The sequence below is a fragment of the Echeneis naucrates genome, chromosome 22, assembly GCF_900963305.1.
Source record: "Echeneis naucrates chromosome 22, fEcheNa1.1, whole genome shotgun sequence".
Classification (NCBI taxonomy): domain Eukaryota; kingdom Metazoa; phylum Chordata; class Actinopteri; order Carangiformes; family Echeneidae; genus Echeneis; species Echeneis naucrates.
This window is the reverse complement of record NC_042532.1, coordinates 12,246,933-12,261,196: the sequence shown is the minus strand read 5'-3', so window position 1 is coordinate 12,261,196 and position 14,264 is coordinate 12,246,933. Positions and strand designations below refer to the sequence as shown.

At 45.2% G+C, this 14,264-nt stretch overlaps 1 protein-coding gene across 1 annotated transcript in view; it reads left to right on the top strand.

The window, feature by feature from the left end:
- kif26ab (kinesin family member 26Ab) overlaps positions 1–14,264 on the top strand; it is a 63,217-nt gene that overhangs the window by 22,723 nt on the left and 26,230 nt on the right. Inside the window, exons 3-4 of the mRNA XM_029493499.1 lie at positions 2,341–2,817; positions 7,607–7,818. Coding sequence (XP_029349359.1) covers positions 2,341–2,817; positions 7,607–7,818 — 689 coding nt within the window. The remainder of the gene's footprint in view (positions 1–2,340; positions 2,818–7,606; positions 7,819–14,264) is intronic.

Genomic DNA, 14,264 nt, shown 5'->3' with positions numbered 1-14,264 from the left:
TTTACTGTGTCACATTCATTTTTGTATCCAAGCCCGGATTTTCTGAACAATGTGTGAAATATCTACCAATCCTGATGTTCTCTTTCGCCATCTCCTCTTCATCTCTTATGGACCTTCAGTTTCATCATATGCACATCACTCACACGACACATGCCCAACATCGCCATCGCTCTCATCATCAGTCCCATCATCTTCATAAGCCTTATGGCCATGACCCTTTATTCACTCCACTGGGCATAAAGCTTATAGACAGCTTTACAGGAGAAGCCCGCTCTCTAACCTCCATGATGCTAACTGAATAGCAGATGGGCTCAGCTTTGTGTGTCTTTTTATTAGCTCTCCTAAATCAACACCTAACAATGCATGGAGTGAGAGAGAGAGGGGAATTGATTTCTTCCATCTAGTATATGCCCCGAGGTGGGTAGGAGGTGGTCAGAGGGTAAAGGGTGATGGCTGATGAAAGGGCGGAGATGACTGGTTATGACTTGGCTTCAATTTCCTGTCTAGAAGGCGTACACACGAAAGCAGACCAGACAGAATGCAGAAAATGTTCGCCAGCAGTGTTTTCTTAAGCTCTGTTTCTGATTCACACCTCAGTCCAAATTGTCAAATGCTGTTTCATCTCATTCCTGCCCAACCGCTTGTTTCCATTCATGAAAATCCTTCGTGAGCCGAACTGAAAAGTTCATTCGCGTCTCAGGATTAAGCAGCATGAGAAATCATTCTTGATATCGCCGTTATAGCTCTATCACATTTCTATTATAAGCTTCTCCCATTTAAATCCATTCCTCATCTGGATATACTCTCTCATCAACATTCACTTGATACCGTACCACACTTGATCTACCATTACCCATCTGTCATCTCTATTTTTACTCAGAGTGAGATGTATGAGATTTTCTACATTCAGTCTATTCCTTAGTTGTGCTTGCATCCTGTCTGGGCCTGGCCATGTGTAAAGTACGAAGCCAGTATAGTAAATCATTAACCGGAACTGCTCAGTTAACATCAGGCCAGTGTAGTCCAAGTTTGATGTATGATTGTGCTTCAAGCAAAGAGATGACACAAAGATTATGCTCTACCCTTGGGCTACATTCAGTGTAATTCAGCAGATACTGCTTTCTGTCCATTTTTGAGACTCAGGAAAAAAGTATCTGCAGAGTGGACGATAAGTATGAATGAATCATTATCTGTGAGCTCCGTGAGGAAGGTTATGTGATTGCACCATTAATACAGTTGGTGTGTGCAGAGAAAAATCCCCATATTAAGCTGCTTTTCATGAGCAGGAAATTTAGAGTCCTTCAAACTGTCTCTATGGTCTCTGGATCCTTTGGGTTAGCTGTATTAAGTGCCACTGCATTAAGGCAGTGGATTGTTGTTTCCCCCGCTGCTTCACTCCTCCTGATCACCTCGGAGGTTCCATGAAGCAAAGGCCTCATAAACATTTATGTATGGGCTGTGCGCTCCTGTCTTAGGCCAGGACTCCACTGGGCAGAAGCTAGTGCCCCTTTATGCCTCTTAAGAGACCATCTTGTGTGTGTGTGTGTTTGATTGCTTGCTTCTCTAAAACAGAGAAAGTTATGTTCCATCCTCAGTTAAGATTTGAATAATTCACTGATAGTGCTGTTTGCCTCTGGCTGCCTAGAGAGGTAGTTATTATCACATTTGGTAGCTCATCATATGTTTTCCTGCTGGGACGTTCATTCCATGTAAATGATACAGCTTTGAGCGGTGGGGCTGCTTTCTTTGTCCTTCCTCCCAAGCAGAGATGGACACACTAGAGAGCCTTCACAGAGATCAAGTGTATAGACAGAACTCTACCGGCCAACATCTCTAAGAGGAGAAACAAGCAGAAATTTTCTTTGTGTCACACTTCACTTGTTGTTTTTGTAACGAAAGCTTCAGCGGGATCTTCCACTAATCCCTCTGAGCTTTATTCTGGAGTTGTCTCCTCATGTTTGGCTTGTTTTGTGCTCAGCAGACACTGTGAAATGAGCACACGCCTGGTGAACCTGATCAGCAGTCTTAAGTTGCATGCAGGCGAAGCATCTCAGTCTAAACAAACAGCCTACTCCGAAAAAAGGGAAGTGGTTGAGGCAGGGAAAGAGAGTCCCAGAGGGCAGTCGGAGACCACACTGGTCGCAGACCACTGACGCATATGGAAAATGTGAACAACACACAGGAAATCCTTTCAAATGAACAGATAGTGAAATGTACTTGAGAAGAACATGTTACGTGTGTGTGTGTGTGTGTGTGTGTGTGTGTGTGTATGTGTGGGCGTAGGCGTATTTTGCATGGAGTTTATGCCTCTGTTTTTTTTTTTTTTTTTTTTCTCTGCAGGACCCTGGATATGCAACCTTTCTGTTTGAGCAGCTCCAAACCCCTGGGAGCCATGAAGATGGCATCCGCTGTTGCCAAGTGTGCTCCACACCTCTGCACCAGCTGAGGCAGGAGGCTTTGCAGACGCTCCATGCTCCGGTCCTCACCTTCAGCTCAGACATGGCCGCCCTGCCCACTACATCTTTCCAACCGCAGCCTTCTAGATTTGCTGTGTCCTCCTCAAGTGTCCATGAAAAACAGCTGTCCAAAGGCCACGCCATCACACACAGTATCCTGCCCTTGGGGGAGCGGCAAAGGGTGCCAGGGTGGTCACAAAGCCCCTCGCTCTCTTCGGTCCCCAAGACCAGTGTCCAGGTAACGGTGGCAGGAGGGCAGCTCACTGGGTCCCTCAACTCCGTCACCATCCAGACTCAGCAGTACCTTGAGGGCATGTGGAGCATCTCCGGGGTCAATAACTTCCTCCCTCAGCCCAGACCGGTATATCTTTGATGTGGCCTCTTTCACCTTTTCTTTGACATGTCATGCATTTAACAGTGATTTCCTTTTAAAGTGGTGTATGATAAAAATTGACCTTAATGCCTTGAGGACCAAAGCCCAAATCAATGTAAATTAATCTGAAATACTTGTCCAATACTTATTTTTCCCCACGCTGTGGTTTTTGTCAGGCCAAGTCTTGTCAATACAGATGTTACTTTTCAGACTTGAGGGAAGCTGAAGCCCTGCAGAGAATTTGTGAGTTAGAAGTCTGCAGGAGAGCTGACCTCTCATTCCTCAGTAGTCAAGGAGTCTGAGTGATCTGAGGTCAGAGGTCATCACAGCACTAATCTGGTGACCTCCTCCTCAAGGGCATTCGAAATGACCACCCTGCAGCATCACCATAACTCCTCCCTCGTGTTGGATAAGCATCAGTCTCTGCTTTGTTTGATGTCTCAGGGACTTGGCAAGGTCCTGGGTTTTGCCCTCTGTGTCATGATAGCTAATGATTAGTCATGCTGCAGCATTAATCATTAGTCATGCTGTACCATGTTTATGAGTTTTAACAATTCAATTAAACACATACGCACTTTTCATTGTAAGTCCAACAGCGTGAGCTTGACATTGATTGCATTTCCTGCTGCGGATATTTCAGGTGACCTTATTACCAATTACTCTTTCTATGCATCCTACAGCATCTGCTGTCTGACATGAAACCTGCAAACCTTTGCGACATTCTACACCAAGTAGACTTAGGGCACAGACCAATCAGTGTGGGCTAACATTGTCTAGTCCTTGCCGCTTAATATTTCCCATCAGACTCATAAGATGTTAATTTTGCCATTTATGTTCCAAGTGTGTGCATAACTACAGTCTGTCATGGGGCCTGGCAGTGTCAGTCCTTCCTCTCTGCTTGAAAATTGAAGACAGATTTTCACTCCTCCCTTTAATGTCAACAAGTGCCTGTAGAGATGGTTTATGGGAGGCCATCAAAAGCTTTTAACTGCATGTACGCAATCCAGGCCAAATCAAACGGCCTGGCACAGAAGGGAGCGGCTGACTTGCGTTCTCCATCTATGTGTCTAAAAGCAATTAGTGGCCCTTGGAGGTTGGATGAGTTGCTTAATGCCACATATCTGAGGTTGGTACCCTCCCCGGACAGAGAGAAATGTCCCCTCAGGACAAAAAGTCATGAACCCAGCAGAAATATGTGTTATTTTCGCATGCTTGTTTCGTCCATTAAAGCCAGATCCTTCAGAATGACAAAGACCCAGACCAGCTCTCCGGGGTTGGGAGTTAAACACCATCCTGAAAGGCACTAGTTCTAATTCATGATTCCCTCTTGGTTTCTCTTCAAGGAAAACATGCAGATTTGTTCAGACAGAGAAGGTCTGGTCTCTGCGTGCATGTAAAATAGAAATCCTTCAGTCAGTGTGTCAACCGGGGAGCCTGGGGCACTCCCACACGCAGCCCATTATAGGGCACCTTGAAACTCCCATTTGGGAAAAAGCTGCTTAACATCTGGAATGATGTTTGTGGTCGTAGGGATTGAAACAATATGACTTACTCTTTGTAATTAGCTGACAGTGTTTCACATAAGAGTAGCTGTGTTGAATTGAACAAATATTACACAAATACACTTTCTGAGAAAGTCTCTCGCAAAACTCCCAACCGTGATAAGCTCCGCCTTCCCAGTTTTGCTATTGCTGTTGGTTTGAATGAAAACCGTCAGGCAGAGAAGAAATTCAGAAGAACACGTTGCCAGTGGCGTTATGCAGCTATTCAAAATGAGAAAATAACAGTTCTCATTTTCTGCGATGAAATCCGGAACCATCTGGGAGCTAATCTACAAAGACCAAGTGCTATTAACCCGTGTGCATTTCCGTTATTGGCCTGTTAGTTGCCTGCTCTCATAGCCTGCTCCTTTGCCATCAGTGAGAAGCCCAGCAGGATGATCTTGGCTGCTGCTGCTTCAGTGCAGCTGTGCTTGCATGGCAACATGCCACAGGAAGTGATGGCAAAAAGAGATCAATTATGTCTCAGCATTTGCTTAAAAATAGTTGTTGTTTTGTGTCATGACAGCTAAACATAAAGGTGTTACTATGTTTTTTTTTTTTTTTCCCCCCTCCTGGGCGGACTCCAGTATTATCAGTGTTTGTGTTAGAGTTTGTCCTCAGCTCAGTCTGTTTGTGGTGGTTACAGAGTACAGCCAAGCCTGACAGGCAGATTAACACAGGGCTTCTTTCCCTTCTGCAGTAATCTACTGTTGACCGCTGGGATCAAAGTTCACGGGGGGGGTCCTGGCAGTCTGAGTGAGAAGATGGTCAGCTGATAGGATGCTGCTGTTCTTGAGTCACCTCAGACTTCCCTGGAGTGATGATCTTTTTTCCTATTCTGCACTCTTTTCTAAAGTCTTTCAATCATGCTTAGAGCTCTCTCACCCCCCCTCTCCCTTTTTCAGTCTTTTCTTTCCAGTGGCAAACCAAGACTAAGGGATCAGTGAGGGTTGGAGGTTAAAGGGTGGAAGGCCAGCTCATTACTGACTCTCAGCACGAACGGCCAAGCACATATGACTCCACTGACACAGCCTAATTACCTGACTGGGGGATAGATGGTACTATTTAGCCAGAACCAGGGCCAGTCCAGCTCCAAGGCTACAGAAAGCAGCTTGGCTGAGGGGCTTACGTCCCCAGTCTTAATACCAAGGGGAATACTCTGCGATGAACTCAAGTGTGTGTTTTAGTGGACCTATATGTCTGTGGTTTATCCATTCCCGACCCCTTGCCCATCCCCATCAGTGACCAGCTGTATGCTCCAAAAAATTCATTGCCATTTGATTCTAAACCAACGCTGCATTAGCTCAAGCAGTGACAGATTCGATGAGCTATGAATGCCAGTTTCCTGTACGGCTTCATATGAAGTGCTCTAGTCTTTCATGCCACAGTGAATTCAGTCTATTTCCCTGGTATACGCCCAGTTCTTTACCAGCCACCAATACCAGCATGGCATGAAGCTTTCCACTCTGGTGGATGGATGAAAATCTGTTTTTGGCTCATTTCAGTTTACAGCCAGTTTTTCCATTGTGTTCTCTTAAATCATAACTTCACACACTGCAGCTTGACATCAGACTCAGCCCCCATGATGAGGTCTCAAGAGAGCAAAACCAGAACTCTAAAGCAAAAAGACAAACCTTGACTCTTCTAACAAGCTGAAAAAATGGAATGGAAGAAATGGGAATTCATGGCATGTACTTGATCTGTACATCTGTGGTTTGACAAATGGTCAGCGAGGCTTTTCTGGGAAGAGACAATGCACGCAAGCTTCAATATAGCACTACATTGACCTGCTTGTAAAGTGGATAGCGGTGACACTTTTCAGAGCAATAGACAAGCTTCTAATGTGAATGCTACAATGTAAGTATGCCCTCACATTCTGATCTATAGCATTTGCATGTCAGACGTGGCATATAAATAGTACGGCTGTCAGCCCCTGCTGACAAATGGTAGATAGTGGAAGGCCAGACACGTTATAAAAAAGATGGCAAAGGATGTTATTTTAGTTGCCAAACATGAATCAAGGGCAAACCCTGCCATGGTAAATATGCGGAGGGCTTGAACTGTTTATTATAATACACATTTTACACAAGTAAAATGGCACTAAGGCTGCAGCACTGTGCATGCTCAGTTCAAAGTTGTTGCTGATTGCACAATGTTCATGCTTCAGTGTTGGAGGAAAAGTTGAAGGAAAACTCAGGCCTTTATTTATTTAATTTCCGATGCTGAAAACCCGTAGAACTGCTTCTTGTCAGATGCCATTGATCATCATCCTGCAGGATAAACTAGTGGCTCTGCTGGGGATTAACCTGTTTTCAGTATGGTGACTCTGGCTGAAGTTGGCTTTTGACTTGTATAATTAGCTTTCTGGACTCTTTGTGCTGGTTTTAAGGAACCACTAACCCACTGCAGGCTCCCAGAGCTTCGGTTCAGCCTCGATGCTCCGTGTTCAGCAAGCTACACCACAATTTATTTCAACCTTAAACACGGAGCAGAAGGTTTAGTTTTATTTTGTCTGGGTTGCGCATCTGTTGCTCTGTGTTCATGCCCTTCTCATACACGCTTATTTATATGTAGTTTTTTCTGTTTAGAATGAAACCTGTTGCAGAAAATATTTAACAGATGTGTACACAGACGTGCTACATCCAGTGTAGCTTTAGCATTAGCTGCAAGGAGTAAAACAAAGTGTCTCACTTCATTTTATCCGTGTTCAAGCTTCCAGGACAGTGTGTCCATGGACACTTACTCTCTGTAATTAGTACCATTCAGATACCTCATAAACGTTTGATCTGTGGTACAAATCTCATGTGAATGTTGATTAATTGGAAACCTGCTCTTAAATAGTCTGACTCAACCTACAGGATGACTTGCTCCTCATTCCTAATGCGCAAATCGCCAAATTAGCCATCGAGTTACAGATATAATCAGGAGCAGAGTGAAGTAAATGGCTGGTGATTTAATTACTAATTAAATGTGGGCTATCACTTAATTACAGTAGGCTATAACTACAGCAACCTCAAGAGTGTTGCCAAATTCAGTGATGGTGCAGCATCCTTGTCGTTCTGTGGGGAGCTCTGTGCTGTGGATACTGCTGACTCCTGCTAACTGCGGCTGGCTGCAGCAGCTGCCCGTCCATCTGTGGCAGAGGGGGAAGTAAATGGAGTGGAAGGAAGGTGGGCAGCAGTGATAAACCCGTAAGAGTTTGCTGTCGTCTTATCTCTGTATCTGTGTGTTAACAGGCCCAGGGTTTGATGGGGGATACAGACAGGGAAGTCACAGCCTCAGAGGCCCCAGTAACCGCCATGACCACCACTACCACCAGCACCAGCAGCAGCACGCTGACGCCCTGCCAGCTGAGGAGCTCCAGCCAGCCAGGACGCCCAGCACCTGCCACGAATACCTCCACCTCCCCCTCTCCTTCCTCATCTGCAGCAGCCTCCTTCTTCATTAGGTAAGCACCTCCGGCCTGTCTAATCACACCACATTGGTGCCTGTCAAAGCAGAGGGAGATTAGACTGAGTTGTTGTGGTGTTAAATTAAGTGTTTAGTGTTTGTTTGAGCTTGTATGCATACACACCTGCACGCATGCAGGCTTCAGTGTGTAGGTGTGCAGCACATGAAGAGAGCTGAGGAGGAGATGTGCACAGACTCGTTTTCAAATCTCTGCTGAAGGTCATGGTTCATGGTGTTAACATCCATGTGGGGCACCTTTTCCATGGAGATGTTGTTCTTGCCATGGTTGATTTATGGCGTGCCTTGGGAGACGCATCATCATGGGACTAAATGAACCTTCAGTTACAAGCACCAGTGCCCATGAATGGATAATAGAATTACATAATTTGATATGAAGGAGTGTCTCACGAAGGGGCTTAGGTTAAAGCCAAGTATTGTCCCCAGGAATTTCATGCCAAGTTATCTTTTTATGTTTGTGTTTTTTTTTTTTTTTGTTTTGATCATCATATTTAAAACATCTTTTCTGGTTTCTCGGCGTCAGACTGTCAGACTACTGCATAATACAGCCTCCTGCATCTGTAGTACAAGGCTTTAGACATTTGCTGAAAACTATTTGGCCCCAGTCTATCTCCTTTCAGAGCTGCTTGGCTCTGGTGATGCTGTTACCCCGGAGAATACTTCACCCTCACCAGACGGGCGGATGGCTGGTGCAGTGTGCTATATTGTCACTGATAGATTCCAAGGCAGGCTGGTCAGTGCAAGCATTGCCTCCCTCTGCTCTCTGAGGAGTAGTATGTCATAATGAATGTTGGCAAAAGGGAAGGTGGCTAAGAATGATGCATGGGACTATTGAGCCTCTGCACCGCAGGAGGTAAAGGGACTTGTGGAGTGTGACAGGAAGCCCATGGGGGATTGGTGTAGAGCTTAAGTTGTTTTTTTCCCCTCCAGTACCATGAAATGATGTTTCTCGTGCCAGCTCTAAGGGTATACGAGCGGGACCATGAGACCTTTCTTTTGCAAAGAGGACATTCCACTAAATATGCAACTTCCTGTGTATCTTGCTTCCTGTCACTAGAGCAGTGGGTCTGAATAACACCAAGGTGTGGCCCTCTACTGGACAGGGTTAAATCCTGACACTGATTTATTGGTTCTAATGTTTTCTTTGGACTTGAGCTCAAAAAGGGTTGCTTGAAGAGTCATGTCTAGCCAGGCAGGGTGGGCTAAAAGCAGGGAAAAAGAGGGAGGTGGTATTGTTTTTTCCCTTGCAGCAGGCCCTGGTGGGGCAGAGGGGGTGTAGATGGAAGTACAGTGAAGGGTTCCACCTTTCATTTCAGCTCAAAGATAATTTGCTGCCAAGAATGTGGTGTTTTACTTGGCCCGAGAAACACAGTGTTGATGAGCCAGCTTCACAGAGCATCACATTTTGCAGATAGAGAGACCGGGTAGCAGAGAAGCACACCCTCTTCCTGACCTTCTGCAGCTGGTGCCTAGAACAGGAATATCACGACCATCATCAATATCATCATCATCATATAGACCCCCCCCCCCCCCCAAAAAAAAAAAAGACCACAGAATAAATCAATCAACAAATTTCCTCATTTTCTTTCTGCCCTGTTAGCACCAAAAATTACAAAAAATTGCATCCTTCTTGCTTCAGGCTTGATTGAGAATCTGATTTATATTCTGTTTTGTTCTAGAAAGATGCAATTAGTGGGTAGTTGTAGAAATCCTGAGAGGTCAGGTTATAGGAACAGAATAACCAAACAGCCGTTTCTACCCCAGTGGAGTGGAGAAGGCTCCTTAGACACTTGTCTGACATTCACAAACACTGTTCCACTCAGAGATGAAATTTTAATTAGAACACAATTAGCTTCAGTCTAGCTAGTTTGCTGCTGACAGAGAAGATGAGTGTGACGAACTAAGCGAGCCATTGTTTAATTTTTCATTGGAAGAATAAGACAACCATCCAAAAGTAATTTATTTTGGTTCATTTAAGATGTGTACTGACTTAAAATCCTTTTTAGTAGAAAAGTTGATTTGATAATCACACAGCCCAGCAGGTCAGACTCACATCAACTCGGTCTAAGTCCTGATGTGTCCCCTTGGATCAATTATTTGTACCACTGAACTACTAAATGTGCATTTAAATCACTTACTCCTATTAAAAAGCATAAATGTCACAGGTTAGGGTTAACAGCAAATTACTTCAGGTTCTTCAGAGTAAGTTAAGGCATTCATTTCATTGTCTGTTGATATTAGTTTTTGCTGTGAATTAATTATATTCTTTGACCTTGTTTTGCATCAGCAGATTTTTGATGTAATTTCTGTTTGTATTAAATGTTCAGAATAAATTACTAATTTCAAGGTGGTAGTGGAGTGAATACTAAATCGTATGAACGTCAGATTTAAAAGAAAAAAAAAATCTCAAACTAGGTCACACTGTGAAAATAAATGTAGAACTCCAAGTGAATTCTCCCATTTACGTTCAGTGATCGTAATATTAACCTGTGATGGTTTTTAGTAGAAAATGTCTTTGATTACACAACAAATATGTCTTTTAAAACCTCCATTCTTTCATCCAGCTTCCTGTCTCTAGTAGTTGTGCAAAGTAGCCTGAAACACAGATGACCCAGGGCTCAATAATGACCCGATGGTAATTAGACAGACTATACCGTCGTAAGGAGACAGGAAGTCAAGGGTCAAACTCTGTCCGGATGGTGTGTGTGCCTGTGTGTGTGCGTGTGCATATCATTATGCACGGATGTGTACACCAGTGTATTACTGAAGGTGGGGGGTAATGAATTTAGAGCCATGTGCTCAGCTGACTACCACGTTAAACACTGATTGCCTTGTGACAGAGCATATGATTAGTGCATTGACACAGCATTGTGTAATGAAGCCAGGCAGAGTGCACAGCAGGGGGTGGACGGTGTGGCTAACCGCCGCCTCACAGATCCCTCTACCCATCTCCCTGTTCCATTAACACCTGCTGATTGTGACGCTGTGTTTATTACCTACCAAGCCTGTGGGATTTTTCAGTGGCCACTGCTGAGATGTGTTGGCTGCTCAGATAGCAGTCTAATGCTGCTGTGCAGAAATGAACACGCTGAGCAAAGTAGACAATACGCATGGCCTACCTTTTGGTTTGTGTTGGTTTGGAGTGACCACACTAATCATACCCAGGAGAGAGATGATTTGCTGAGCCTAAAGATAGAGGGAATCATTGGAGTCTAGAAGCCCTTGAAGACACCGTTAGATAGGTGAATATTCAGGCTTCAGAGGTGGCACAGAGGCGGGTGGGCAGGTTGCTGCAGGGGCAGGGGGGACAGCTGTTTGCTGGAATGCGGCCCTGGAGGAGTGTCAGGAGGAAGTGGTTTTATGGTCGTCCATTGTCTGCCCCACAGCTGCTTCCCAGGTGAGTGTTGTTCACTAATTGCTGTGATTGTGGAGAAGGAATCATCCTGTAATTGTGGCAGCATGGCCATTCAGCCAAGGTCCTCCCTGTCTTTGTGTCAGCATCAGTCACTCTACCCTCCGTTCCCCCAGGCTGCTCTGGGTAACCATGGAAACAAGTCATTAGCTTTCAGAAATGAAATATCACTTATTTTTCTTTCAAAAGTTGAGATTGGAAATCAGAAAGTTGAAAATGCCCGCTGGACTCCAATCAGAGGGGATGGCAACCATTCCCTCAATATTGAGTGAAGTGTGTTGCAAAGTGGAAGCTCCGGAGGATCACAAGTGCTTCTTCATGTTCTGAATAAAATGTTTGATGACATGTCTGTTGCCTGTTCACATACACACACACACACACATATATATATATATATTATGTGTACATAAGGTTCATGAAGTTTCCACAAAGAACAAAGAAAAATGCTTTCATGATGGTGATCCATACCGACAGGCTGTAGGCAGACAAAGCAGCGTCCTTCTCTGTTTGGTTGGCTGTGGTGTGATTGACAGCAGGGATCTCTGTCACTGACAAATAGGCAGGGCAGATTATACGGAGCGGAGGGGTCGACTGAATGCACACTGGATCTGGCCCACATGCCAAGATACAGAGCAGGACAGTTGCTGCCTGGGACTAATGTGCTTGTAAAAGCGGTCAGTCAGGAGGCCTCCTTGAGCTGATGCTCCACTCTGACAGCATCAGGTGTGGGAGCTCTGCCCATGTGGAGAAGAAAATCGAATTCACTGCCATGGGTGTCAAGTAAGTTTTGCTGCACATAAACACTGAGCTCACTTGGATGTGTGCTTTTGTAGTAACGTGCAGCTAATGTACATTTGGGTCTCGGTGTCTGATTCCGCCTGGTGAGCATTAATGTCAGTTTTTTCCCTCGCTCTCTCTTTTTCTCTCACTCCACGTTTCTCTCTTTCTCGTGCTCTCTCTTTTCTGCAAAGGAATGTGTAGCTTTGTGCAGTTTGAGCTGGACTGTCTGCAGAAGGTAATGGGAGGATGATAGTTTGGTGGATTCCTCCTTAAGTGAGAGCTTAGGGAGAATGTATAGCATGACACGAAGCATATGGCTAAAATGCGGGCTCCTTTTTTGGTAAACCACCATAGTGGAACAGGAATGCTAATTCTACCTCTTATTTTTCTGAGCCTGACAAATGACAACTGATTCATATTAATCTGTTGAATCTGAGAAACACATGCCCGGCGTAGCGAATGGCTCACCAGAACTTCTGAGTGGGTGGATGGCTGAGTTGCTTTCTGGTATTTGTCTTTGTTTACTGTCAGATAAATCACCAGCTGGTATTTTGCTGCCATAATCAGGCTGATGGGACTAATGGCTGCCTCTGTGCTGTGGAAGACTCAGTGGCAGCACCAGCTGAGGCCATGAGCATGCTGCTGTCTGTAGATAAGCCCAGGTGTGAATCTATTCAGGGCCTATCGGGCACCGTCAAGGCTGGGGTGTTGATGGAGATCCAGCCTGGCCTTGCAGCCTCAGGGATCTGCAGCAGGTAAATGCAGCCCACTACCCTCATGTGCCTTCATTTTCACCCTCAAACAGAAGTATAATCCTTCATGGTTCTCAAGTGGCAGACATAATTGCTATCTGACAGATTTAATCTTTACTATATCGAATGTTGCGTGGATGTGGAAAGGCAATACTCAGGCAGCCTGAGTGGCTCTATATTCACTGGATTTTTCTCTTCATATAATCTGCCCTTGCCGCACAGCTGAAGTAAAGATTTCACTGTGGCAGGTTCTCTCTGCCTCTTCCTGGGATATGATAACATTGTGTGATAGTGTTGTGCCCACTGTAGCACAAGGGTTATAGGCACTGTTGTGACGGGCTGTGTAGAATCACGGTGCCTGTCAACATGAATCGCAAACAGGTCCGGTGATGGGGAAAAGAAAAGCTGAGTGTTTGTTGCAGCCTGTGTGAGGCACAACCCAGTGCCCTTTCCCCTGCTCCCCCAAATGAATCCCTGCGTCAGGAAGTCTGTCTGGCCTACTCAAATAGCCTGCAGGGGGGCAGTGGAGGCGGGTGGGGTGGGGGGGGGGACTGACAAACAAAGAGCTGAAATGCTGACTCAAGTCTGTGCGCTTACCCCGGGTCCACGTGTACTAAGCCCTGAGGGGAGAGGGGAGTGCTCGGCCATCCACTCCTGACAGATTCCTCTTGCACATAGAGAAATGAGAGGATGTGGCGCACAGACCTCCATCCTGTCGGCTTGTTCCTGAATGTAGTGCAGCATTCTTCATTCAGTATGTTTGATGGGTTGATCAAAAAGCCAGTTTGTGTGAGAATAGTTGAATGTGGGCAGCAGAGGTCGTGGCCTCAGCATCAATCCGTTTCCAGTTCTATTTGCCTGCCCACATTGAGAATTTCCCATTCAGCTGTATAACGATGATAGTTGCCCACAGGGCTTCACATTCAGTACATTAGTATTATGCTATCGTGCCCAACTCTCCAAATTCTTTAACCCCTAGCCTGTTGAATTCAATATTATCCATTATGCCTGTGGGAGCTGAGGGATGCCATCTAAACCTCCTTAGTGCCCCTCAGTGAAAGTCATGCAAATGGACTCTTATTATGTTTGTCATTACAGCTGCAGTGACTCCTGCATTATGCTTGAGACACACTGTGAACGTGTGGTGGAATAAGACAGTGTGAATTGTAATAGCTGATGGTGAGGAATATTCATTGGGGAATTTTATGACCCATTGTTGTACAGATACAGAGCAGAGCTGGTGGCCTCTGCTCCCATGAGCTGCCTTTACATCAAACAATCCAGAGAAACAAAGATGGCTCCTGGTGGGGCTTCTCAGGCATCATTTCTCCTCCGTGCTACGCCACGCCATGGTCTCCTATTCAACATGAATAACTAAAGGCTGCCCAATTGTTGTTGTAGGTTGATTTCCCCAAACACTAGCGCTTTTTCTTCTTCTTCTTTTTTTTTTCTCCAGAACCACATAGAGAAACCACATGCTGG